Raw genomic sequence first — 21,264 nt, forward strand, 5'->3', positions numbered from 1 at the left:
TCGTAGTACTTCGGATCCGGAGGATCCGGGATCGAGTCCGTGCAAGGATTTTTTTTCTTTTTAGATATCAAATATCAAAAATATATATTCATATTATATTAATCTATCAATATCATATTTATGAATATCATATCTTTATTTTTTTATTAATAAATAAAGAAATATTTTATATTTGTTATTTTTAAATATTCATCTAATATATACAAGGCCTTTGTCTTATGAACAGGACTTCATAGATTCCAAACCTGGCATTCGAATTTTTCTGTTCATTGTAATGGAAAATACCGTGCAGCGGCTCCTATGCGCGGTAAGATGATTCTTGCAAAACACTCGCCACTAAACTTCTATTCCCGATGTAAACAGAGGCTCTTGATGTTGTTTGCAAAACAGCGATCCTTTGTTACAGTAGCAAATGCTCCATTGTTCAGTATCGACTTCATTCAGACAACACGGACGTGGAAAGTGATGCCGCTCGGGACAAAAATATGGGAATTTTCATGAATTTTAGCAAAATTATCCAGGAAAATAAGGAAGAAATGTTGTAAATGCAGAAACCAGAATAATAGGGATGAGGTAGCTGTTAATTGGTTTAAACACTTGTTTGACATTTCGTAGACATTTTAGATAGAACCTTAGCTGTTATGAACTTCTATTTCACTTAATTACCATAGTGCTGATGATTCAATGGTGCTTTTTCAAATTGTATGTTTTATTGCGTGCTATGTACATAATTACATTGATAGCTTTCATAATGAGCCTACTCTCATCTCCCAAATAAACATACCCCCCGGAATAAACATACCCCCCGGACAAATTTTCAAAATCTAATAAACGTACCCCCCGGAATAAACATACCCCCCGGAAAATTAACCAAATTTACAGATGAACTGTGTCCAAGGGAAAGAAGATAATAAGGTACGGTAGCTGTAGGCTCTCTCTATTCATTTATGCCTGTCTGAGGACCATACCAGAAAAGTGTATAAATATTGAACAGAATAACTGCACACATCTTGTTCATCTTCTTGCTTGCCACTTCAAAAAAATATAGTAGTAATGTTGAAAAAATTGGGCATAGGTTCTCTGCTATGAACCCTACCGGGGGCCAACGGTGCTTTCAAATTCAACAAGTTAAAATATACATGATATTTGCATTTTCTACTTGGAACTTGAAGCAAGTGATCAAGGAAAATTGTTGTGTATACTGACATAAAATCAAAACACGACAAGTAGTCGCCAAACTGCTCAGTTCACTTGGATGGGCAACACTTTCAAAGTCTACTCTTTGTTTTTAAACAAATGTATCAACATTTAGAACATGAACAGAAGATTTCAATATCCTGAATATATGGTCATCACAGGTAAGTTATTACTTATTTGTAAAAGCCATAGAGAAAAGGAAGAACTATGACATGTATATGATATAACTTTTTATCTTTCCCTACTTGCCTTTATCTTATATGCATTGCATATAGAAATATAGATTTGTAAACATTACGATTTGTAAACATTACATGCCACAAATTATTGCGTTGTGTCAAGGACATTATCATATTATATCAAGGACAATATTATATAATGTTCTGGTTTTTTGTTTGTTGCAATCCAAATGATTTAAAGTCCACAAATCACCCTTGTATGTAGCAAAAAACATTAATTTTGAGAAACTAAATTGTCAACAAATTTTTGAGAAACCTCAGGCCTTTTCCAATGTTGCCACAAAGCACAAAGTTCTCATGTTACCCATGAAATTTGAGCTAGACACAGCGGCGCCGCAGACAGAAAGGGGCGGGGCTAACAGAAAGTTTCACCCATATTCCTAGAAAGCTCTGGTATTCTTTCTGTAGAGGGGTGATCTTTTCTAAAGCATCTTTAAGTGATAATAACGGTGACTAGATTGCAATTCAATTTTATATATAGACTTTGATATTAAAATTCTTTTTGTAAAAATGCAAAGCACATTTCTGACCAAGGCAAAGGAGTTTTATTTGTACATAAAAAAGAGTTGTTTCCCCTTCTTCGAAGTGAGCTCTTCCATGACAAAACGTTCCCACGGCCAGAGTCACTGACGTTACTCACTTTACTAATACTGTGGCGATTCTCCAAGCGCTAAATTTCCATGTTTGTGGTAGGATTGAAATGTTTTGATGTATATTGAAAGTAATTATACAGTTTTTTTAATGCTAAGACACTGTTTTTTTGTGGTGGTGTTTTTATATTTTCATTTTGGGAAGGACTGTATGAATCTCACGTGAGTAGAGAAATTTACATGTGTTAAACGTACTTGAAACACTGTGCGCCGCTAGCGCGCTGGCATGTATATTTTTTTCTGATCAGCGTGCTTTAGTTTACGATGTAAACAGAGACTGTCAAATTTGTTTATACAAAAAGAATTGCATTTCAAAACGTCAGTGTGGCGTCTTATTTTCTCCCAATAACAACATTGACTTTGTAGTGTCATAGAAATCGACCAATACGTTACGAGTTATGCCGGGATTTCACAAAGGTCGGGTCATAGCGGGAGGGAAATCATCGAATTATGAGCAAAAATGCCGGGGAAATATAGGCAGGAAAACCCAAACTTTCAATTTCAATGGGATCCCTGGTTAGCAAAACTCTGATTTTCAAAAAAATAATAAACGTACTGTCCAAAATAAGAACGTACTGGGTGGATTTTGAGGCTGAAAAAAATAAACGTACCGGTACGTTTATTTGGGAGATGAGAGTATTGTACATTTTAGAAATAAGTACAAGTTGTAGGCCAAGACCAGCTTTTTCAAAAGCACTTAAGTTAAGTGCCGTAACTTCAAAATTGCTTTCCCCAATCTGCCTTTCTCTATTAGAACAAAAAACCTTTCCCAAAATGACAATTTTTCTTATAGACTCAACAGCCCTTAAGTGACTTTCTCTGGCAGATTTTACTTCAAGAAAAGGGAAAAGACAATTCACACTCATAAACGTAGCTAAAACGCCAGCTTTTTTGAAAAGCACTTGTTTTATTTTTTCGATAAATGCCTTTTAAACGATTTTACTGAGTGTCAGCGCGGTGACTTGCCCTGTGCTTTACACCGCCGGCCAGCAAGTTAGGAGAGGGAATTTAACTGGTCTTACCTGGTTTGATGGCAACATGAACGGAGTCGGAAGGTTGCGTTTTGATGGTTTAATTAAGAAGAGTTAGTAGTTCACCGTGATTACACATATGCCGCCTGAGCCTACTGACTAAGCATGTCCCGGTACAGTTCTTGATTGTGATAAAAGCCTCCTCGTGTGGAACCTTGAAGTTAGTCCTAGTTGTATGATTAGTTCAAAGTTCCGAGTAGATGTCGCAGTAATCCAAGTTGAATAACGATCCAACTATTGTCCATGTATCAAGTAAGTGCCTGGTAAGTGCCTCCAAAGTCCAGATAAGTGCTGTAAAAACTGGTCAATTCTCCCAACCTTTCTGACCCAGTCCTCTATCCTTTCTTGACTTGTTTTTCTCCTCCCAGTGAAGAGCCTGAATTTTTTCTGCTTGTCCGGCAAGGAAGTCCTGATTTCTTCCCCCTATGGGAAGCCTAAATTCTTCTTTCTCCCTGTGAGAAAGCCCTGAGTTCTCCTGTGTTGAGAAGCCTGTCCCTCTCTTCTAAGTGAGCCTATTTTCTTTCCATGTGCTGAGGTCCCTAGAGTCTATCCTAACACGTGTCCTAGATTTGGCGGGAACTTGCCTGTATCTTATTAACATTTCTAAAGGCGGCAATTTTAAGAAACATTGGCATTTACACTGAGGTTTTTCGGCCATTATCTGACCAAAATCGTACATTTTGGCCACCAGTGCCTAAGTGTTTAATTTAAACCAAAGGCTCTGAAATTCAGTGTAGTTGTGCATTGGATATTTACCCAGATGACCCCATTATCAATAATTGGGGCATTTCGCTACAACGCTACAAAGGATCGATGTTTTGGGTGGAGTATCCGACGCCCTACTGACGTTTGAAAATCCAATTTTCATGTAAACAACACCAATTTCCTCTGTTAACATCAGAGTCAGAAAATAAGTTTAGCAGCGAGTGTTCACGAAAATCTTAACGCACATGGTCGCCGCAAGATTCGGGAACCTTCTTTCAAAATTGCCAAAGCCGCAGAAAAAGTACTGGATCATAATAGCATTATGTTACCCATGAAAATATCGTGCATGATTTAGTTTTGCTCCCGATTTGGGTTTAAAATTTCCAAAACGGCACAAAAGCCTGAGATGTACGGTCAAATACAGCCTCTAGCGTGTCTGTACAAGTTGGAGACGCCGAGTTTACTTGGGTTGGTTCACTTATAGAAGCAAGGGCGAGCAGTTTATTAAAAAAAAGAAACAGGCAGCCATTATCTTCAGAAGAAGAAAAATTATAAAGTCATACATACTTAACGTACATGTGCCCTGTATTCAAAGAACTTCTTTGACGAAATGAGTTTAGATTTCGTACCATTAAAATCAAATGTAGTAAGAGTAAAATCACACAACCCACATAACAGTAGACTATCCCAATGAACTCTGTGACCTCTCGGGCGCCATCTTGTTTTTTTTGCGCAGCAAAACAGGCCGATTTTCCGTAATTTCCAGTAACTTATCATCAAAAATTGATGTCACCTCATCCTTGAAAATGGCGCGGTTCCCTTCGGCAACATTTTGGTCGCTTACCGTCCGAATCGGGGGTGGTCGTGGTCACAGAAGACATGTGGTCGTCTTGGATACATCGCTTATGCACTTGTGTCTATGGAAAAAATTGGGACCGACCGAAAGCGGTCGTCCTGAGCCGATGTGCGATTTTTCCGAGGATTAACCCCTCCTAACGTACGCACCCCGACTTTGGCGTCGGCCTGGAGCACCTGCTTGCGACTTGAAAAGTTTAAAAAGTGAGTATGTAAATAGGAATTCTACGGTAGCTTCGCAGTAAGTTCAACTGCAGTAAGGTTTGAACAAGTGCACACTGAGGTGTTTTGTTGAACTGGCGAAGCGTCGATGGTATCAGTCGGTAAAGCTACATCCATGACGGTGTAAACACAGTCAAAAATATGTGCAACGTGCTGGCGACGCGCACGGTGCGGGCATATATTCAATGAAATTTCCCACTGAAAATGCATAAAATAGCTTGAGTAGGGCCTACGCAGCGTACCAGTATAAACAAACAATACGTCAGCGGCTGTACAACACTCAAAAATATTTGGCTAAAGATACGCGGCGGCGCTCGACTCTCTGTAACTTCGCGAGTAGAAGCTGAGACTCACAATTACGAACATAAACAACACGACCTAAAGGTCAGTGACCCCAAGCCCGACCTGGCGTGTAAGTTCACATGACAGTTGTCTTGCAGGTGGCGCGTAACGGGAGGATGTTTTAAATTTGATTTTGGACAGGGGTGTTACACAAAAGTTCTTTTTTCTATATAGAGATGTTTTCTGAATGGTCCATTAGGCATGGAAGTTCCTGTAATCTATTCTTTCATAGGGGACACAAGCTCCGTTTCGGGCCCAGAATATGACTTTGCAATACTTCACTTTTAGGCAGATTGTTTTACCAATGAATGATTTTAGGAGTTGTTACATTGGGAGGGAGATGGGCAAAATATGCTGTATTTGCACTCGCAAATGTTGCCTTTCTAGTGTTAATGTTGTGTCCTAATGAAGTTATGTGCAATTGAGAAGGTTCAAAATCTACGCCTTCATTAACAAAACTTTCTGGTGGTGTTTTTCAGCATAAATGTATTGCTCTATATTTCTCTGTGTGTACATATGTATATATAGTAATAACTTGTTTTCACTTACACCAAGAGTACACAAAGGCTTCTATCCCTACAAACGGTTGTGTATCCTTTCTCTAGCAACATCTTTTTTAATGGTGGTGTCAGTGTTACAGTACAGGTCACGAAATACGTATCAGAAATTTGCGGTATGTTTAGCAGAAGTTTGTGAAACTTTTGTAAAACCTGACTTGCTTTCGAAGAACTGTTCCCTTCCCTTTTTGCATCTTTTGACCTGGATGTGCTATGGTCTTGATTTTTGGGTGGCAGATAGCTTGTGATGTAATAAAGAAGTGGTGTTTGGGTCATCTGGCGAGAAAAACGCATCACCGTTGCCGCGGACTAATACAAAAAAGGCTTCGATAGCGAACCAACTGCACCGCGCCCAAAAATACTACAACTCACAGGCTTTTCAGAAGTTTCAAAATATTTATGCTCAGCTAAAACCATCACCAAGCAATCTCGGGCAGAAATCAGGGTGACGACCACGCACTTCCGGCAGATTACCGGGTCATGACCCAGCCCCCGGTCAGATTCGAACTCCGACTCGGAACAGATGTAGTTTATGGCAAGTGGAGCATCAACAGATACCAATTATGCAAACGTATTCCTAATTTGCATAATTAATGCAAAAGTGCCATAATTCATCTCAGAGGAAAATGATAGGACTGTCAATATTGCAACACGTGTAAGTTAGATAAAGGTGTTTATGACCAAGCATATATTATTTATTTATTTATTTATTTATTTATGTAAATGTGTAAGTCATTTACATAAACAGAATATTTCATGGAGATATGATGTCTCCGAACTCTCGTTATTCTTTATTCAAATATCAATATTGCAGACATACAACAAACGTTAGCCTGGATGGCGTTGATATGACTTGTACATATATTTGATGCTAGTTTATTCTAGTGATGCTGAAGAAGAGTGATGGAAGTAATATCCTTAATACATCCAGTAGTAGAGTTTGAATTGTACAGTATTATTGGTTACCTGGATGTCTAACCTTCATCAACGCATCACAGCCATTGTGATGCTGAAGAAGAGTGATGGAAGTAATATCCTTAATACATCCAGTAGTAGAGTTTGAATTGTACAGTATTATTGGTTACCTGGATGTCTAACCTTCATCAACGCATCACAGCCATTGTATAGTCACTCAGATACAGGTCTTCCTCTAAAGTCTATCTTCATCTTGACCCCTTGCTTAAATTCTAAGAAAATGTCTGAGACCCAAAGGAACAAATTAGTGTGGCTTGTGCAGAACTTTCTCTCTGCATGACTTCTGATGTGACAGCTACATGTACAGACGAAGCCACTTAATTGCACCTCGGATAAACGCACCTTCCATTTAACTGCACCGAATCCCAATATCCAAAACCGGTTCCCATTCACTGCATTGTTAGTGACTCCGCATATCTGCACTGCGCATGGTCACCAATGCCGGATAACTGCACCAATTTTTTTCAAAAATCCTGGACAAGTTAACTGAAAAGGTGCGCTAAAATCGGCAAACGCGGTACAAATGAGCCGATACCTGCCAGTGTAAAGGCGCAATACCGCCAACATGTTTAAAACTGTTTTGAGTAACAAAAGAAGGCGGTCTCCATTGACAGTTACGTTGATAGGAATCGTATGGGAGGTCCCGGGTGGGTCACCCGTAATCAGTAACCACGTTTTAGTTTCAATTCCTAGTTTCATGGCGGTACATGATTTACGTCAATCGACAACTGCACTCTACGTAATGTAACACAGAAACTGTAATCCCATGAGTGACCATGAGTGGCATGACGATGTTTCAGAATACCTCCCCTGTAACATTACGAGTGTTGTAATGCGGTAGATCGTATGGAAAAATGAGAGAATGCAAAATCTTTTAAACCAGGTTCGTAGTCATTTCTTTATTTTCAGCAAAAAGGTCAATAAATAAAGTTAATAACTGAATAATTTCGTCTGTTGTCCTTGTGCTAGTGTTTCTGACTAACAATACACCCCCTCGCCCATGGTGGCGCGGTCCAGCTGGGCATTTCGCATAATTGCACCAGCCAGATAATTGCACCAAAAACGCTGACAAATGGGTGGTGCAGTTACTCTCATCTCCCAAATAAACATACCCCCCGGAATAAACATACCCCCTGGACAAATTTTCAAAATCTAATAAACATACCCCCCGGAATAAACGTACCCCCCGGAAAATTACCAAATTGACACGTTAACTGTGTCCATGCTACTTCTGTCTTAGGGAAAGAAGATGATAAGCAGGTAGATTCTTTTTATTTACATATTCTATATAAGTATGTAAATAATGAACTGAATAACTGTAGATATCTTGTTCAAATTATAATCATTTTCTCCACTTTTGGAAAAATTGGGCATAGGTTCCCTGCGGGGGCCAACGGTGCTTCAAATTCAATAAGTGAAAATGTACATGATACATGTATTTTCTACTTGGAACTTGAACCAAGTGATCAAGGAAAATTGTTGTATAAACTGGCATATCATTAAAACAGAAGTAGTTGCCAAACTTCTCAGTTCACTTGCATGGGCAACACCTTGTACAAATGTATCAACATTTAGTTCTTGAACAGAAAATTACCATATCCTGAATATCCCATGAAAATACATTATTACGTATTTGTAAAAGCCATGTAGAAAAGGTTGAACTATGACATGTATGATGTTAGTTGTTACTAGTACTTTTTCTTGCTCAACTTTCCATTTATCATGTATGCATTGCATATAGAAACATGGATTAATTTTGTAAACATTACTAGAAGTATATGCTTTCCCCAAAATCACATTATTATAAAGAACATTATCATATATTCTCCTTTATTGTGTTGTTGCAATCCAAATAATTTCAAATCCAAAAATTACCCTTGATGTATGGAGAAAAAAATTTTCATTTTGAGAAACTTAGTTGTCAACAAATTCATTGTTTAGATGTGAGAAATCTCAGGCTTGCTCTATTTTGTGCTCTCTCTTTCTGATTAAAAGTTCCTTGGTTACATCTAAAACATTGCCACAAACCACAGGGTTCTCATGTTACACATCAAAGCGCGAGTCAGACGGAGCGGCACCGAACACAGGAACTCAGACAGTAAGGGGCGGGGCTAACAGAGAGCTACATGAAGTTCTGAGAATACTCAGCCAATTTGTTTGTAGGGGAGTAATTTTTGTCAAAACATCGTAGGTGATAATTACTGAAAATAGATTGCAACTTAGTGTTGTTTATCAACTATTAAGTGGGAATTCACTTTGTTGAAATACCACACATTTCTGACAAAGACAAAAGAGTTTTATTGGAAGATCAAAAAGAGCTGTTTCCCCTTGGTAGAAGTGAGTTCTTCCGCCGGTGGGAAACTTCTATTAGTGGCGTGCGTTACTGTACTGTGGCGATTTTCCAAGGGCTGAATTTTCATGTTTGTGGTAGGAACCGTAGGATTTAAGTGTTTTTGTAGATTTTAAAAGTATTATTCAGTTTTTAATGCTAAGACACTGTTATAATGTGGTGTTATTTTCATATTCTAAAAGTTTTTAGGAAAGGCTGTATTTCAGGTGGAATTTACATGAGACTCAATGGTAACTTGAGCATTCATGGTGTTGATTACGTTGTTCCAAGGTTGTTCTTTTGGCAATGTTTTTGTCTTTTTCGAGCGCAAATTTTGCGATCTCTGTAAGAATTCAGATGGTCTAGAACGAAAAAAGACTGTCAATGTTGTTTATATGAAAAATAGATTTCAAAACTTAAGTGTGGCGTCTTATTTTGTCTGAGATAACAACATTTACTTTGTAGCGAGATCGACTGACATGTTAGTACCGCCAGGATTGTAAATGCCGGGTCATAGCAGCAGGGAAATCAACGCCGCTAGGCCGAAAAATAGCAAATTATGAGCAAAAATGTCGGGGAAATATGGGCAGGAACACCCAAACTTTCGATTTTGATGGGATCCCTGGTTAGCAAAACTCTGATTTTCAAAAAATTAATAAACGTACTGTCCAAAATAAGAACGTACTGGGTGGATTTTGAGGCTGAAAAAAATAAACGTACCGGTACGTTTATTTGGGAGAGGAGAGTAAGCGGATTCTACTGTATGTGTGAGACTCACCAGTTCCCATACCCATACTGCTCAATCCCCTCCAGCACAGCAAGTTCCTCCAGAGCTGTCCACTCCGACTCACACAGTGAGAAGTTCCCCTGGTCCTAGGGAGACACAATGTACCTTGAAATCACTTCAGCTTGAGGCAACTGTTCGCAGGTGTGATAACTATATAACAACGTCATATATGCATGTTGTAACTGCAGAAACACAAGCAGTAAAGCAGACCAAAAACAGTTCATGAAGGTAAAGAAAAAATCTCCTTACTGGACAGAGCTTGAAATACAAGCATTCAACTTGCAACTTACTTAGATTTGCACATAGAAATATTCTGAACTTGCAACTTCGTATGTTGAAAATGCCTGTAGTACATCATGTTTGCATTGTGAAAGTCTCACGCTACATCTGAGTGGTTGCATTATGGGCTTACTAGTAGCAATTTCCCGAATAACAGACCAGTAACTTTTTTTTCTCGCCTAAATTCCTCTGTACCAAGTTGATTCCTTCCTTGTTTGTTGTAAAGTATATTCAGGAAAGCGCAATTCCTCGTAAAGACGAGCATTGGACGTACGTTAAATCATGTTGGGCCGATGGAACATGTGCTAGCATATGAAACCAACATGCAACTTTGCATGTAACCTAAAAAAACTGTTTCGAGCACTGCTTGATATGATAAAAGTACTTACCACAATTTGGTAATCATGGTCTCTTGTATGGTTGCCCAACTCAGCACCACTAGAGAAACACTGTGGACGGCATAGTGGAAATGTCAATGTCTGCAAACAGATTAATTACAGTAACATTATTTGAGGATAAAATACTTCATCCTTCCTTCAGTTCCTTTACATCCTGCGGGACGATCTGTTCAGCGTCGGTGGACTCGTCCGTGGGTGACAAGTCCAGCTTTACTCTTTGTTTGCCACAAACAGCGCAGATGAAAGCTGTTGTTTGGCATGGTGTGTGTCTCTTTTGCCTTCTGGCAAACTCGTTAAGTTCCAAGTCCAGTTCCAGTTTTTTCGCACCTTGGTGGAGTTTGTGCCGCCATGCAGAGCGGTCTTGAGCTAAGTGCTCCCAGTCCGCCACAATGTTTAAGAGTTTTAGGTCCCGCTTACAGACGTCGACAAAGCGGAGCTTGGGGCGTCCCCTGTCACGTTTGCCATCTGCAAGCTGACCATAAAATACCTGGTGTGGTAGGCGCGAGTGATCGTCAACTGCATTATATTGTATTATACAAATGAAATATAATGTATACAATATGTACAAATGTATAGGGTTTTTCCTAGGTCGGAGAACAGAGGCACTATACCCTCTTACTCGTCAAATGACTGTCTCATCTTGCTTGGGACGGCCTGAAGGAAGTCAGAGGCGGTCTAAACTGAAAAATTGCGAAACGCATTTTGCTGAGAAGTCGGCAGAAAATAGACAAATTCACACCAGCATTTTGAGTTTTCCAAATTATTATGACGTTGCAGGCGTAAGGACGCCGTTTCTCGTCAGAAAATCCAACTCCTTTGTTTTGTTTGGTATTGTTGAAAACAATCGATGTCGGCACCTTTCGCATTTGTTGTTCTCATTCAAAACTTGTTTTTCAAGATTCAAGTCGGTCTTTCAAAGTTTATACAAGCGTCATTCATGTCATAAATTGAACAAACCATTTCCTGCGAATATGGACAGAGCACGACTAAATGCCGAAAACCTCAAAGGAATTTGTATCGAAGGACCAGCCATCGAACAGTTCCATATCTACCGGGATATTAAAAGATTGTGAAATGAAACGTATTTCCACCGCTGTAATTTCAGTACACAAGCCGACCAAGCAGCCCCGGCGCCATGTTGTATACTCATGAATATGCAACATGCCTGCATGTTCTAAGCTCTGATTGGCTCACCTCAGATAAGCTCTGCTCTGATTGGTTGATTGAAAGAAAGCGTCAGTGTTTCATGTGATCAAGATGGCGTGAGTTTCTCAAAACAGTTTGGAGGTTGTAGCAAAAGCTACCCAAAACAGACAGCGTTTTGGAACGTTTAAAGCAGTTTTAGCTGCCTTTCTTACGATATCGATAAATATGTAGCCAAGCCTCTTCTGAAGGCAACATTCACTTACTTCCGAAAATAATTTCATCAGGTTGGTAGAATATAGATTCTTTTTACACAACCAGGTAATCTCACCTGCTAATGTTTTGGTGTCTGTCAGACACCTTCTTCAGAGCTTCTGACTGGAGTACCGCAAAAGCGCCACCTACATCGACTACTTATAGCGGTGAGAAGCAGTACTCCAGTCAGAAGCTCTGAAGAAGGTGTCTGACAGACACCGAAACGTTAGCAGGTGAGATTACCTGGTATATCCAAAATTCACTCAAGTTTTCGCGGCATGGAAACAAAATTAAATCATATATGCCTAGTTGGAAAATTCCGCTAATGTGGACAAATTTAACGTACCTTTAGGCCACACCAATTTAATTTCTTGGTTAACGGATTTTTCTAGAAAAAAAATGGAGCGGGCGGGCGAAAAAAAAAAAAAAAAAAAAAAAGGAAGGAGGAAGCATTAGCATTTTGGCTGTTTCAAGTACAAGTGGAGGACATTTCCTGGAACTTCAGGTTTACTTCTTATCTACAATCACAAAAACGCAGGAAAAATCTTCAAGCCGATACTATTTTGAAAACACAATACTTGATGTTTCTGACATATTCATCTTGCTGGCATTTGCTTAATTAATATTCATTGTCTGCTCCTGGGTACGTAAGCAAAGGCAAAAGGACACGTTCATCCCTGTCACATATACCGAAATAACAAGCAAACCCTCATGCATGTATTACGTTAGGATATAAACTGACAGAAAAATTCTGAATTTTTGAAAAAATTGGGCATAGGTTCCACGCTATGACCCCTTACCGGGGGCCAACGGTGCCATCAAGTTCAACAAGTGAAACAGTAATACACAACTCCAAGTCATGTATTTTCTACTTGGAACTTGAGGCAAGTCACAATGGAAAATGTGGAGAACATTGGGCAAAACCTCCTCACTTTATTAATAAGTATAACTTCTTTCAGCTTGATCATGTTAATTGAGAAAAGAACACATCAGAACCTTTGAAAAAAAGCAGACAGTAGAAACCTACATGCATTTGCTTGTAGAGAATGTAATAAATTTCATGAAGCACTTCACTCATCAAAATCCCTCAACATACACTCAAAAAGTTTTCTCTAAAAACAGCCAGCTCCAACTCCAAGTGTTATGCATTGGCCCCTTTCAGTCTGAGAAAATGGAATGTTCCATTCCTTCAGCAGCATATTTCAAGCTGCACATTCGACTAAAGTAGAAATTGTACTTGACTTCAAAAACCACATCTGAATGAAAGAAAATAAACATGAGCCTTTAAATTTGCAGCTAATTATTAATGCCATCTATTACGCAGTTTTCCAAAAGATCGATACTTTTTTTCATGCTGAAGATATCAATTTTAAAGCCCGTAATCTAGGGTGGAATGTGAGGCTACTTTCTGTCCAAACAAACAAAATGGCGATCTTACCACCAACAGAGAGCACAGAGAGCACATGTACAGCCATCCTCGTGGTTTTTGTCGGGTTTTCACTGGTTTTCAAACCAAACAACCATCATCAAAGGCTAAACAACATCATACATGGTATTTCTATGGCTAATATTGCTAAAAGGAACCAGCTATTTTGACTGGATTGCCGATTTTGTTGCAAAAAAAAGAACCGAAAATTTCGTCGGTGGCCACCAAATATATTTTTCGGTCAGCAAATATTCGTCTTTTCTTAGCTGTTTTGGGACTAAAAACACACACCAAATGTGAAACAAAACCCCATATAATATTTTCACATGTGGTAGTGTTAAAATGAACCAAGTATTGTTCTGCTGCTTTGCCGATTTTGAGGGGAGAAAGTGGCCGGTCATATGGCGGTTAGGTGATAATTTTTCACAGTCTGCTGTTTTTATTTTTATTTTGATTCAGCAAAAAAACGAAGCGGCGAATCCGTTAACCAAGAAAATAAATTGGTGTGGCCTTACTCAACAATTTTGCCTCTCAGAATGCAGGATATAGCGTTGAGGCCACACCATCTTAATTTTATGGATGACATCCTCGGGAGACCCCAAGCACAAAATTACAAAGGTGCAGTGACTTGTGTACTGACCAATTGGCTTGCTAATAGTCAAGCAATTCAAGTTCTAGTTTTCGCAATATTGTTGTTTGAGCATTAAGACTAATTAGAGACAATTAAGAGCAAGAGTAGGAACATAAAACATATTTAATACAGAACATAGCTTTATTTCTCGCTGAACAGAATATCGCTTTCAGCATTAGGTTTGCAGAGCTTTGTCAGATGGACAAATAGAGCTTTGTCAGATGGACAAATGATACATAAGTAGTCTGCATACAGACTCATCTCGCCTCAATGCACAGGTCAGAAATTTAACAAAAAATGAGACAATAGGCTTCTTTGTGGCATGCCGTTACTAGCAGCTAAGTTATCAGAGAAGCCATTGCTCCCACGAAGTGATAAGGTCAAGATACTTTTTCAGTATACGAGTAGCCATACTGAGTGCACTGATATGATCAGTGTTTTGTTCTTAATTTATGTGACTCACATAAATTACGAACAAAACACTGATCATATCAGTGCACTCAGTATGGCTGCTCATATACTGAAAAAGTATCTTGACCTTGCTTAAGAGGGAACAATACGAAATAAATGGGCGGACATTTCTGCCTCAGTGGCCCAGACTGTGAAATATGTTGACCATATCTACATGTGTGATTTTAGTGAATTTTATTGGTTTCTGGGACAAATATCAACTTTTCATGTATCGATGTGTTTGCTTTGTGCTTTGTGATGCTGTCATCCTTCAGGCGTCTCATGTTTGGCGCGATACTTTGGCTGAGTCCCATTTCGAGATATAAACCGCTTGTAAAATCCTTCGAGTCGGGAATATCTGTACAACTGTCATTAAAAAAAGTACAATGAGGGCAACAACACGATATTTAGAGGCAATCCTTGTTCGAGTGAATCTTCTATTCCTCGCGGCCGTAGGACTGTCGGCACTTTTGAAGATCTTAGAGATTACGGGGGCGTGTCGCACTGGGGCCAGGGACGCCTGGCAATTTTATGGTACCGGGCGTGAGTTTGATGTTTTTGAGGCGTGCAGCGCTCCGCCCCTGACCCTGGACTGCTAACAATGTGTAACAGAGAACCCTGGGAGTACATCGTAGGCTTCTTTCTTACTAAAAGAGCGGTTGTTCTAAGATTCTAACTGGTGACAGAAATTAGCCTCCCTTCAAAATTTTCTTTGGACGCACTCAGCTGGCTCTTTTCTAAAAATAAGTGCGTCCAAAGACACAAGGACGTGTACCTGGCGGGAACGCTGCCCAGTTTGCATGGCCAAATGCAACAACGCTTGTTTTTGAATCAGTAGATGTTCCTCTCTCCAGCATTTAGGTAAAACCATTCATCAATATTGCAGATTGTCAGAGAATAAGCCGCTTAAAAATGGCTAAAATTTAGCGAGATGAAATTTCTGCTTTTACTGGTTTTGATAACCCCCAAGTACACCCTATTAATTTCAACAATTGATCTTGAACTTTAGGTCTGTGAAACTCTGGAAATCATGCTATATGGAAATAGAAAACTTATGTCCATATCTTTATTTGACTTATCAGGGTAGCCATAGCAATTTCAGTAACTTTTAATTTAACCATAAATAGTTCGAATTTTGAGGGTGTCTAAGGGGGGTCCCAGTACACCATAATGAAAAATATCTGGAGAGTTTTCATTATATGGCTGTTCATATTTCCACATACCTATCAGACATTCCTGGTTTTGCCTGGTTTTCTCTTGCAATGACTCTTAAATCTTTCAATGACTAGGTGTGAGTATTCATTTTGTGTCTTTTTTTTACAAAGTCCCCATCACCTCAGGCTTGATTCATTAGTCTAGCAGAAGCTCTGTTTCGGCACTGTCACCTAGAAACAAGAAATAAAACTGGCCCCTTTTCTTGAAATCAATTTGTACTTTCACATTGTCTTTTAGCATCCATCAAAATATTTTCTAAGCTTGCCGACATTTATCAAGGTCTCATTCATGACTTTTTTTGCCCCATAGGCTTACATGTTATAATACGTGTTTTATATGGGTGCGTCCGTAATGAAGCTATAAGAAATGTACCAATGTTATTCATTCTATGTTGAGAATATTTACCCTAGATCATGCAAAAAAATTGCCAACAACTTAACTACAGTCAAACCTGTAATAGCGGTCACCTTTGCATAGCGGCCACCTGCCCATAGTGGTCACTTTTTGTCGGTCCCTTGGATTTTTCCCATTGACATAAGCATTAAGAATTAGGCTATAGCGGCCACCTGTCCAACGCGGTCGCGGCCAGACGATTTTCAGTCCCGCGAGTACAGTAACACTGTCGGTAACGGTCACGGCGCGCCGGTAGAAGCCGCATCGCCACCGCACGCCGGGTTCAAAATCTTCATTTTTTCACGCAGTTATCAAATTCATGTGGACTCAACTGGATAGGATGATGATAAAGAAAACCAGAATGTTTTATCTTTGTTAGAAAATCCATGGTTTGACGCGAAGTCAGTATAATTTTCTTCACATGGCTTGCGTTTGTACATCGTTCGTAGCAAAATTGACCATTTCTGTGCATTTCGACAGGACAAATATTACGGCAGCTTTTTGGAAAATACAACTCGCACATGTAGCTGATGCGGTGAGTTCGGAAAATGTTTGAATGCCGGCCCAATATCCGTTTTCCCCGGTGCTCAAAATCAAAACGTGTTTCGCGCAATTTTCAAAATGGCGCTGATAGTCAGCAGCAAAAAGGTCAACGGAAGACACCACTGTTTCGGAGGTATAATGCGCTAAATTTATTTTGCTGCAAAGTATCACTGAGGATAATTACTTTACCAAAAGCTTCAAAAGAAATATGAATAACATTAATATGATGTAAAATTTAGGCTATTGCAATTTTCTGAAAAGAAAAAAGCCATCAAAAGACTTCTGAGTACCCTAATAGCATAATGGTAGAAGCTGATAATGACAAGCGGGAAGGGAAACAACAACAGACTAAGGAAAACTATCGCCACGATTTTATGTTTCAAAATGGTCGAAAACGAACAGTAAGTGGCAACTGAGCAACATGTATTTTGTTCTTAACTAACTAGGTGGCATTTTGCTGCGAAGGACTTTGTTTCATATGATTAAAACTCGTTGTTGACGCGTGTGCCGGCAGCGAAGCAGTCGCGAAGGATCAAGAGTAGAGTATGGCGATGCTGGTCTGTACAGACATCGCCCGAGCAAGCCATGGATTTTGGAGTTGGCAGATACAATAATTCGTTTTTCAAGCCCATAATAGAAGTAAAAGAACAACAATCGACTTTCTAAAATGTGACTTACCTATGCAATGTTTACATGTGTACTGTACGGTGAATAAGTGTATCTCAGTGGGTACTGAAAATATGTGTCACTCGTGGTCAATTAATCGACATTTTCTCCATAGCGGCCACCTGTCCTTAGCGGCCAATTTTGGCCAGTCCCTTGAGTGACCGCTATAGACAGGTTTGACTGTACATACAATTTCTGTTTATAGCATTTACAAACTGCACTTAGCTACACCCACAAAAAGGCACTTTCCAACTGTAAGTGCTCGACAGCATCACCTGAAATGCAGGGCTGTGCACATCCGACCTCACGCGCGGCTGCCAAACTTTACCTGCTAATTTCTTCAGTAACAAATAAGCTTTCATCAGTTTGACGCTTGAGATCTGTTGGGCTGGCTAAAAGGGAATTTCCCACTGATATAAACACACATGCAGCCGTTCATGCAGCCGTTAATTTTTTGGGGTACGGACTCCTTTAGACGGCACACTCGGAGTAACACATGAATGAGACCTTGATAGGAATATTGATATTGCTCCCAACTTGTCATAAGTGTGTGCTTCATTTTTTTCTCTGTAATACAGTATGCCTCGGATTTTGGGTTAGCACTAGTGATCCTATTTGTCTGTGTAATTAAAAAAATAGTAACAATAATAATAAGATCATTAAAGACCAGATTCAACAAGCACAAACGCTGTAGCTCGACCACCTCGGAAGTTTCACTGACGTGACGTCATCTCAGTGATGGATCGCTCATTCCTTGACAAAGACAAGTCCAATTTTTGTGTTGGCAATTACAGTTAAAACTTATTTCAGAATAATAATAATGCACTGTTCTTGAAAAAAAAACACTTAAAACTGTCAAATACATGCTAGTCCAAATAATAAATTCTCAGGTCACCTCAAACCATATTTTATGTAAATTTGGCCCCAAAATATGGGTCCCCAGAAAGTACGAAATGGAACGAACTAAAACAACACATGTTACATTGTGAAATGAAATACCAGTAGATAGCTAAATATAAGGAACGTTGTAACATTCACAGTAGACCGGAACAGGAAGCATTTTAAATACAGAAGTGAATGGTAAATATATAATATAACATGTTTTATTTCTTGAATCTTATTATATCAAATACATGTACAACGTTTTTGCCGCGTTTGTGTGGCTAGATTATTCCCTGAAAATGGGGGCGCCGCATGCAAAGACATCCGTCGCTGTTCCTTGTGTTAACCAACGATCTGCAAATGAACTGCTGCAAATAGCAGGGAAAACAAGCAAACGGAACTGAGTATCGAAGTAAGGACTAGATTATACAGAAGTTGGTGGTAACATTGCATCTGCTGGTATTTCAATTCATAATGTTACATATGTTGTTTTAGTTTGTTCCATTTCGTTCCATTTCACACTTTCTGGGGACCGCAAAATATGGTGCATTCTGGAAAAATATGTTTGGTCAAAAATACAATTAAAGATAAAATTTGAAGAGCCAACATACTTCAGAGAATACAATGCATATGTGCAATGGGGAGGAAACTAACTACATTTACAATTTCAGCACACTAGGGGTGGGTACCGGTACATAAAATTCAGGTCCGGTCCAGGTCCAGAGGGTCAGGTCCAGGTCCGGACCTGTACCTGTACCTGATTATAGTAGTGTAGCAGTACATCATATTTTGGAGAGCGAGACACACGTAAAAGTCTCCAAACGTCATGTCTGGAACGATATAATTTCTTAGGTTTGCACTTTGTCTCAAAATTAAAGCTATACTCTGCTCGCCGTCTGTTTACTAATCTTTAAGTGTTTCTAGATATGCTACACAGCTAACGTCTTCGAAAACGACTCGTTAAATCTGCTGTTTTGTATTTTCTTAGACCAGTCATGTGGCCGCCTGCTGGTAGCCTGGTACTATGAATTTTCTAATCGGTCCATAGGCCCGTCCACTGATTCTTTACGGACCGTTTTTTTTGGACCGGTCCATTAAGAAATACCGGTTTTGTACCGGTACACGGTACCGGTACCCACCCCTACAGCACACTATAATTTTCCACACAATATGAGCTAGTTCAGAGTTGTTACTACGCATGTGCAGTGTCAAAGGTGAAGGCCCCCCAGACGTGAACAAAGACAGTCGGGGCGTTGTTATGCAAATCTAGACAGTTGTTATGCAAATCTAGACAATGTCCAGGCGAGCACTGTATACAAGCCGGGGGCCTTCACCTTTGACACTGCACATGCGTAGTAGCAACTCCGAACTAGCTTATTATACGACATTTCTCATTTGTTATCAATTACATATCATTAATGTTATTGTTTAACTACAGTCTAATACACATTTAATGACCATTCCAAAATCTGTGCTGCACTATCTTAGGTCTTCAGGGCTAAAATACAGCCCCTACAAAATAAATGTTGTTTCTTGTTGTTGGTGAAATGGCAGTCACCTGTCGCCCACCACAACAGCTGTGTCCTCATGCATAAATTACTGAGATAGTTCATTACCGTCATAGGGAGAACAGGTCCACAACATGGGCACAAGCAGTGAGCACACCTTCGTCTATATCTATTTAAGTCAAAACACCTCAATATCTATTTCACATAATCGTGTGGATGGCACAATACGTAAACAGAATCATAAATAAGAAAGATATAAAGACTTGTGAATTTCTATCCACCCTCAGGGGCGGAACCATTTTAGAGTGACTGATGGTTAGTCGTTGATGAGCCAAGCCTAGCCTTACCTCCAAACAAAGGTCGAAGTCATTGCAGTCTGCACATTTCACCCGTAACGTAGTTATGTCCACCTGGCAGTAATTACAGTAATACTTTTGCTCATTCTCTGTAAAATGAAACATAAATCGGGTGAGTTTCAGGTGTAAAACGTGAAGATTTGCAGGAAAATCCAAGCTACAGCGAACAGGCAAATACAGACCTACCCGCCATCTTGCCATCTCGGCCGACCAGTTGATGACGTCAGGATTCCCAGGATACATTTCGGTTAGTTGCGTTTCTCGCAAAGGTTCCTGATCACCAAAATTGCGCGCTAGTATAGTCTCTACCAGACTATAAACCGCGTCGGCTATAGAGAGAACATTTGCCGGGGGACTTTGGCCGTGGATGATAACATTCCCATCCGCAGTTAGTCTGCCTTATGTCGGTGAGAAAAAAGGCAATAAAATTAATCCGCTCATTTCCTGAACAAAGGCCAGCTTTGGAGTTGAGATCATTTAGGCCATACAGATGTCCCTGTAGCTCAATTGGTAGCGGCTTCGCAGTTCAGTCTCCTGTTTCCAATTAGTTGGATCCGGGAGACCCCGGATCGAATCCCGGGAAGGGTATCCTTTCGGAAGAGACGAAAAATGGGGGTCCCGTGTTCGAGGAGGTGCCTCGAGTGCGTTACAACAGCCTCATTACTCACATGGGTAACGTTGGGTAACATAAATTCGGGATTTTTCCGATAATGATTGACTGAAATCAATCTAGCAGAACAATAAACCATCCTTTTTTTCTATTATTCTGTCAGTATCATGTACTATCTTTGCACTAATCATATATATGGTAGATTTTGTCTCTAGTCGTGCTGACACCATAATATTTTACCTTGAAACTACCGTCCGCCGCACGCACAATGACGGTGCTGTCGGACAGGGGTGAACATTAATTCGGGAGAGAAGATTCGTCTTGAATATCTTACCGCTAATTACATTTTATACAGTAGCTATTCGTTCCATCCTTGGCTTGGGGAGAGTGCTATGGATATAGACGTGTCCAAGTAAAAAAATACACGAAAAAACGGCCGTACCGCACACATCAGGCCTACGGGAACAACCCGTGTGTTGAGTCGGTAGCTATAGAACGTCAAAGTCGACATCCACCGTCATGGCAACGTGTACATTATTCATGGAAAGTTAGCCGGATGCCGTAGTATTGATAATACTACTATGTCCATGTATTCCTTGTTGTGTTAGGAGCAAACTTTG

General features: G+C 39.7%; 1 protein-coding gene across 5 annotated transcripts in view; it reads right to left on the bottom strand.

Moving 5' to 3' along the window:
* LOC136432244 (transcriptional adapter 2-beta-like) overlaps positions 1-20,606 on the bottom strand; it is a 40,273-nt gene extending 19,667 nt beyond the window's left edge. The window contains exons 1-4 of one of the 5 annotated variants that reach the window (XR_010755485.1): positions 20,217-20,606; positions 20,026-20,123; positions 10,558-10,617; positions 9,881-9,975 (exon numbers count right to left, since the gene is read on the bottom strand). Coding sequence is in view for 4 of the 5 variants with exons in the window: in XM_066423324.1 (XP_066279421.1) it covers positions 9,881-9,975; positions 10,558-10,617; positions 20,026-20,123; positions 20,217-20,277 (314 nt within the window). In the remaining variant the exon portion in view is untranslated. The remainder of the gene's footprint in view (positions 1-9,880; positions 9,976-10,557; positions 10,618-20,025; positions 20,124-20,216) is intronic. The other 4 variants (XM_066423324.1, XM_066423325.1, XM_066423327.1 and 1 more) reach the window with 4 other exon arrangements.
* Positions 20,607-21,264: the final 658 nt, after the last annotated feature.

This window comes from Branchiostoma lanceolatum, chromosome 4, assembly GCF_035083965.1.
Source record: "Branchiostoma lanceolatum isolate klBraLanc5 chromosome 4, klBraLanc5.hap2, whole genome shotgun sequence".
Taxonomy (NCBI): domain Eukaryota; kingdom Metazoa; phylum Chordata; class Leptocardii; order Amphioxiformes; family Branchiostomatidae; genus Branchiostoma; species Branchiostoma lanceolatum.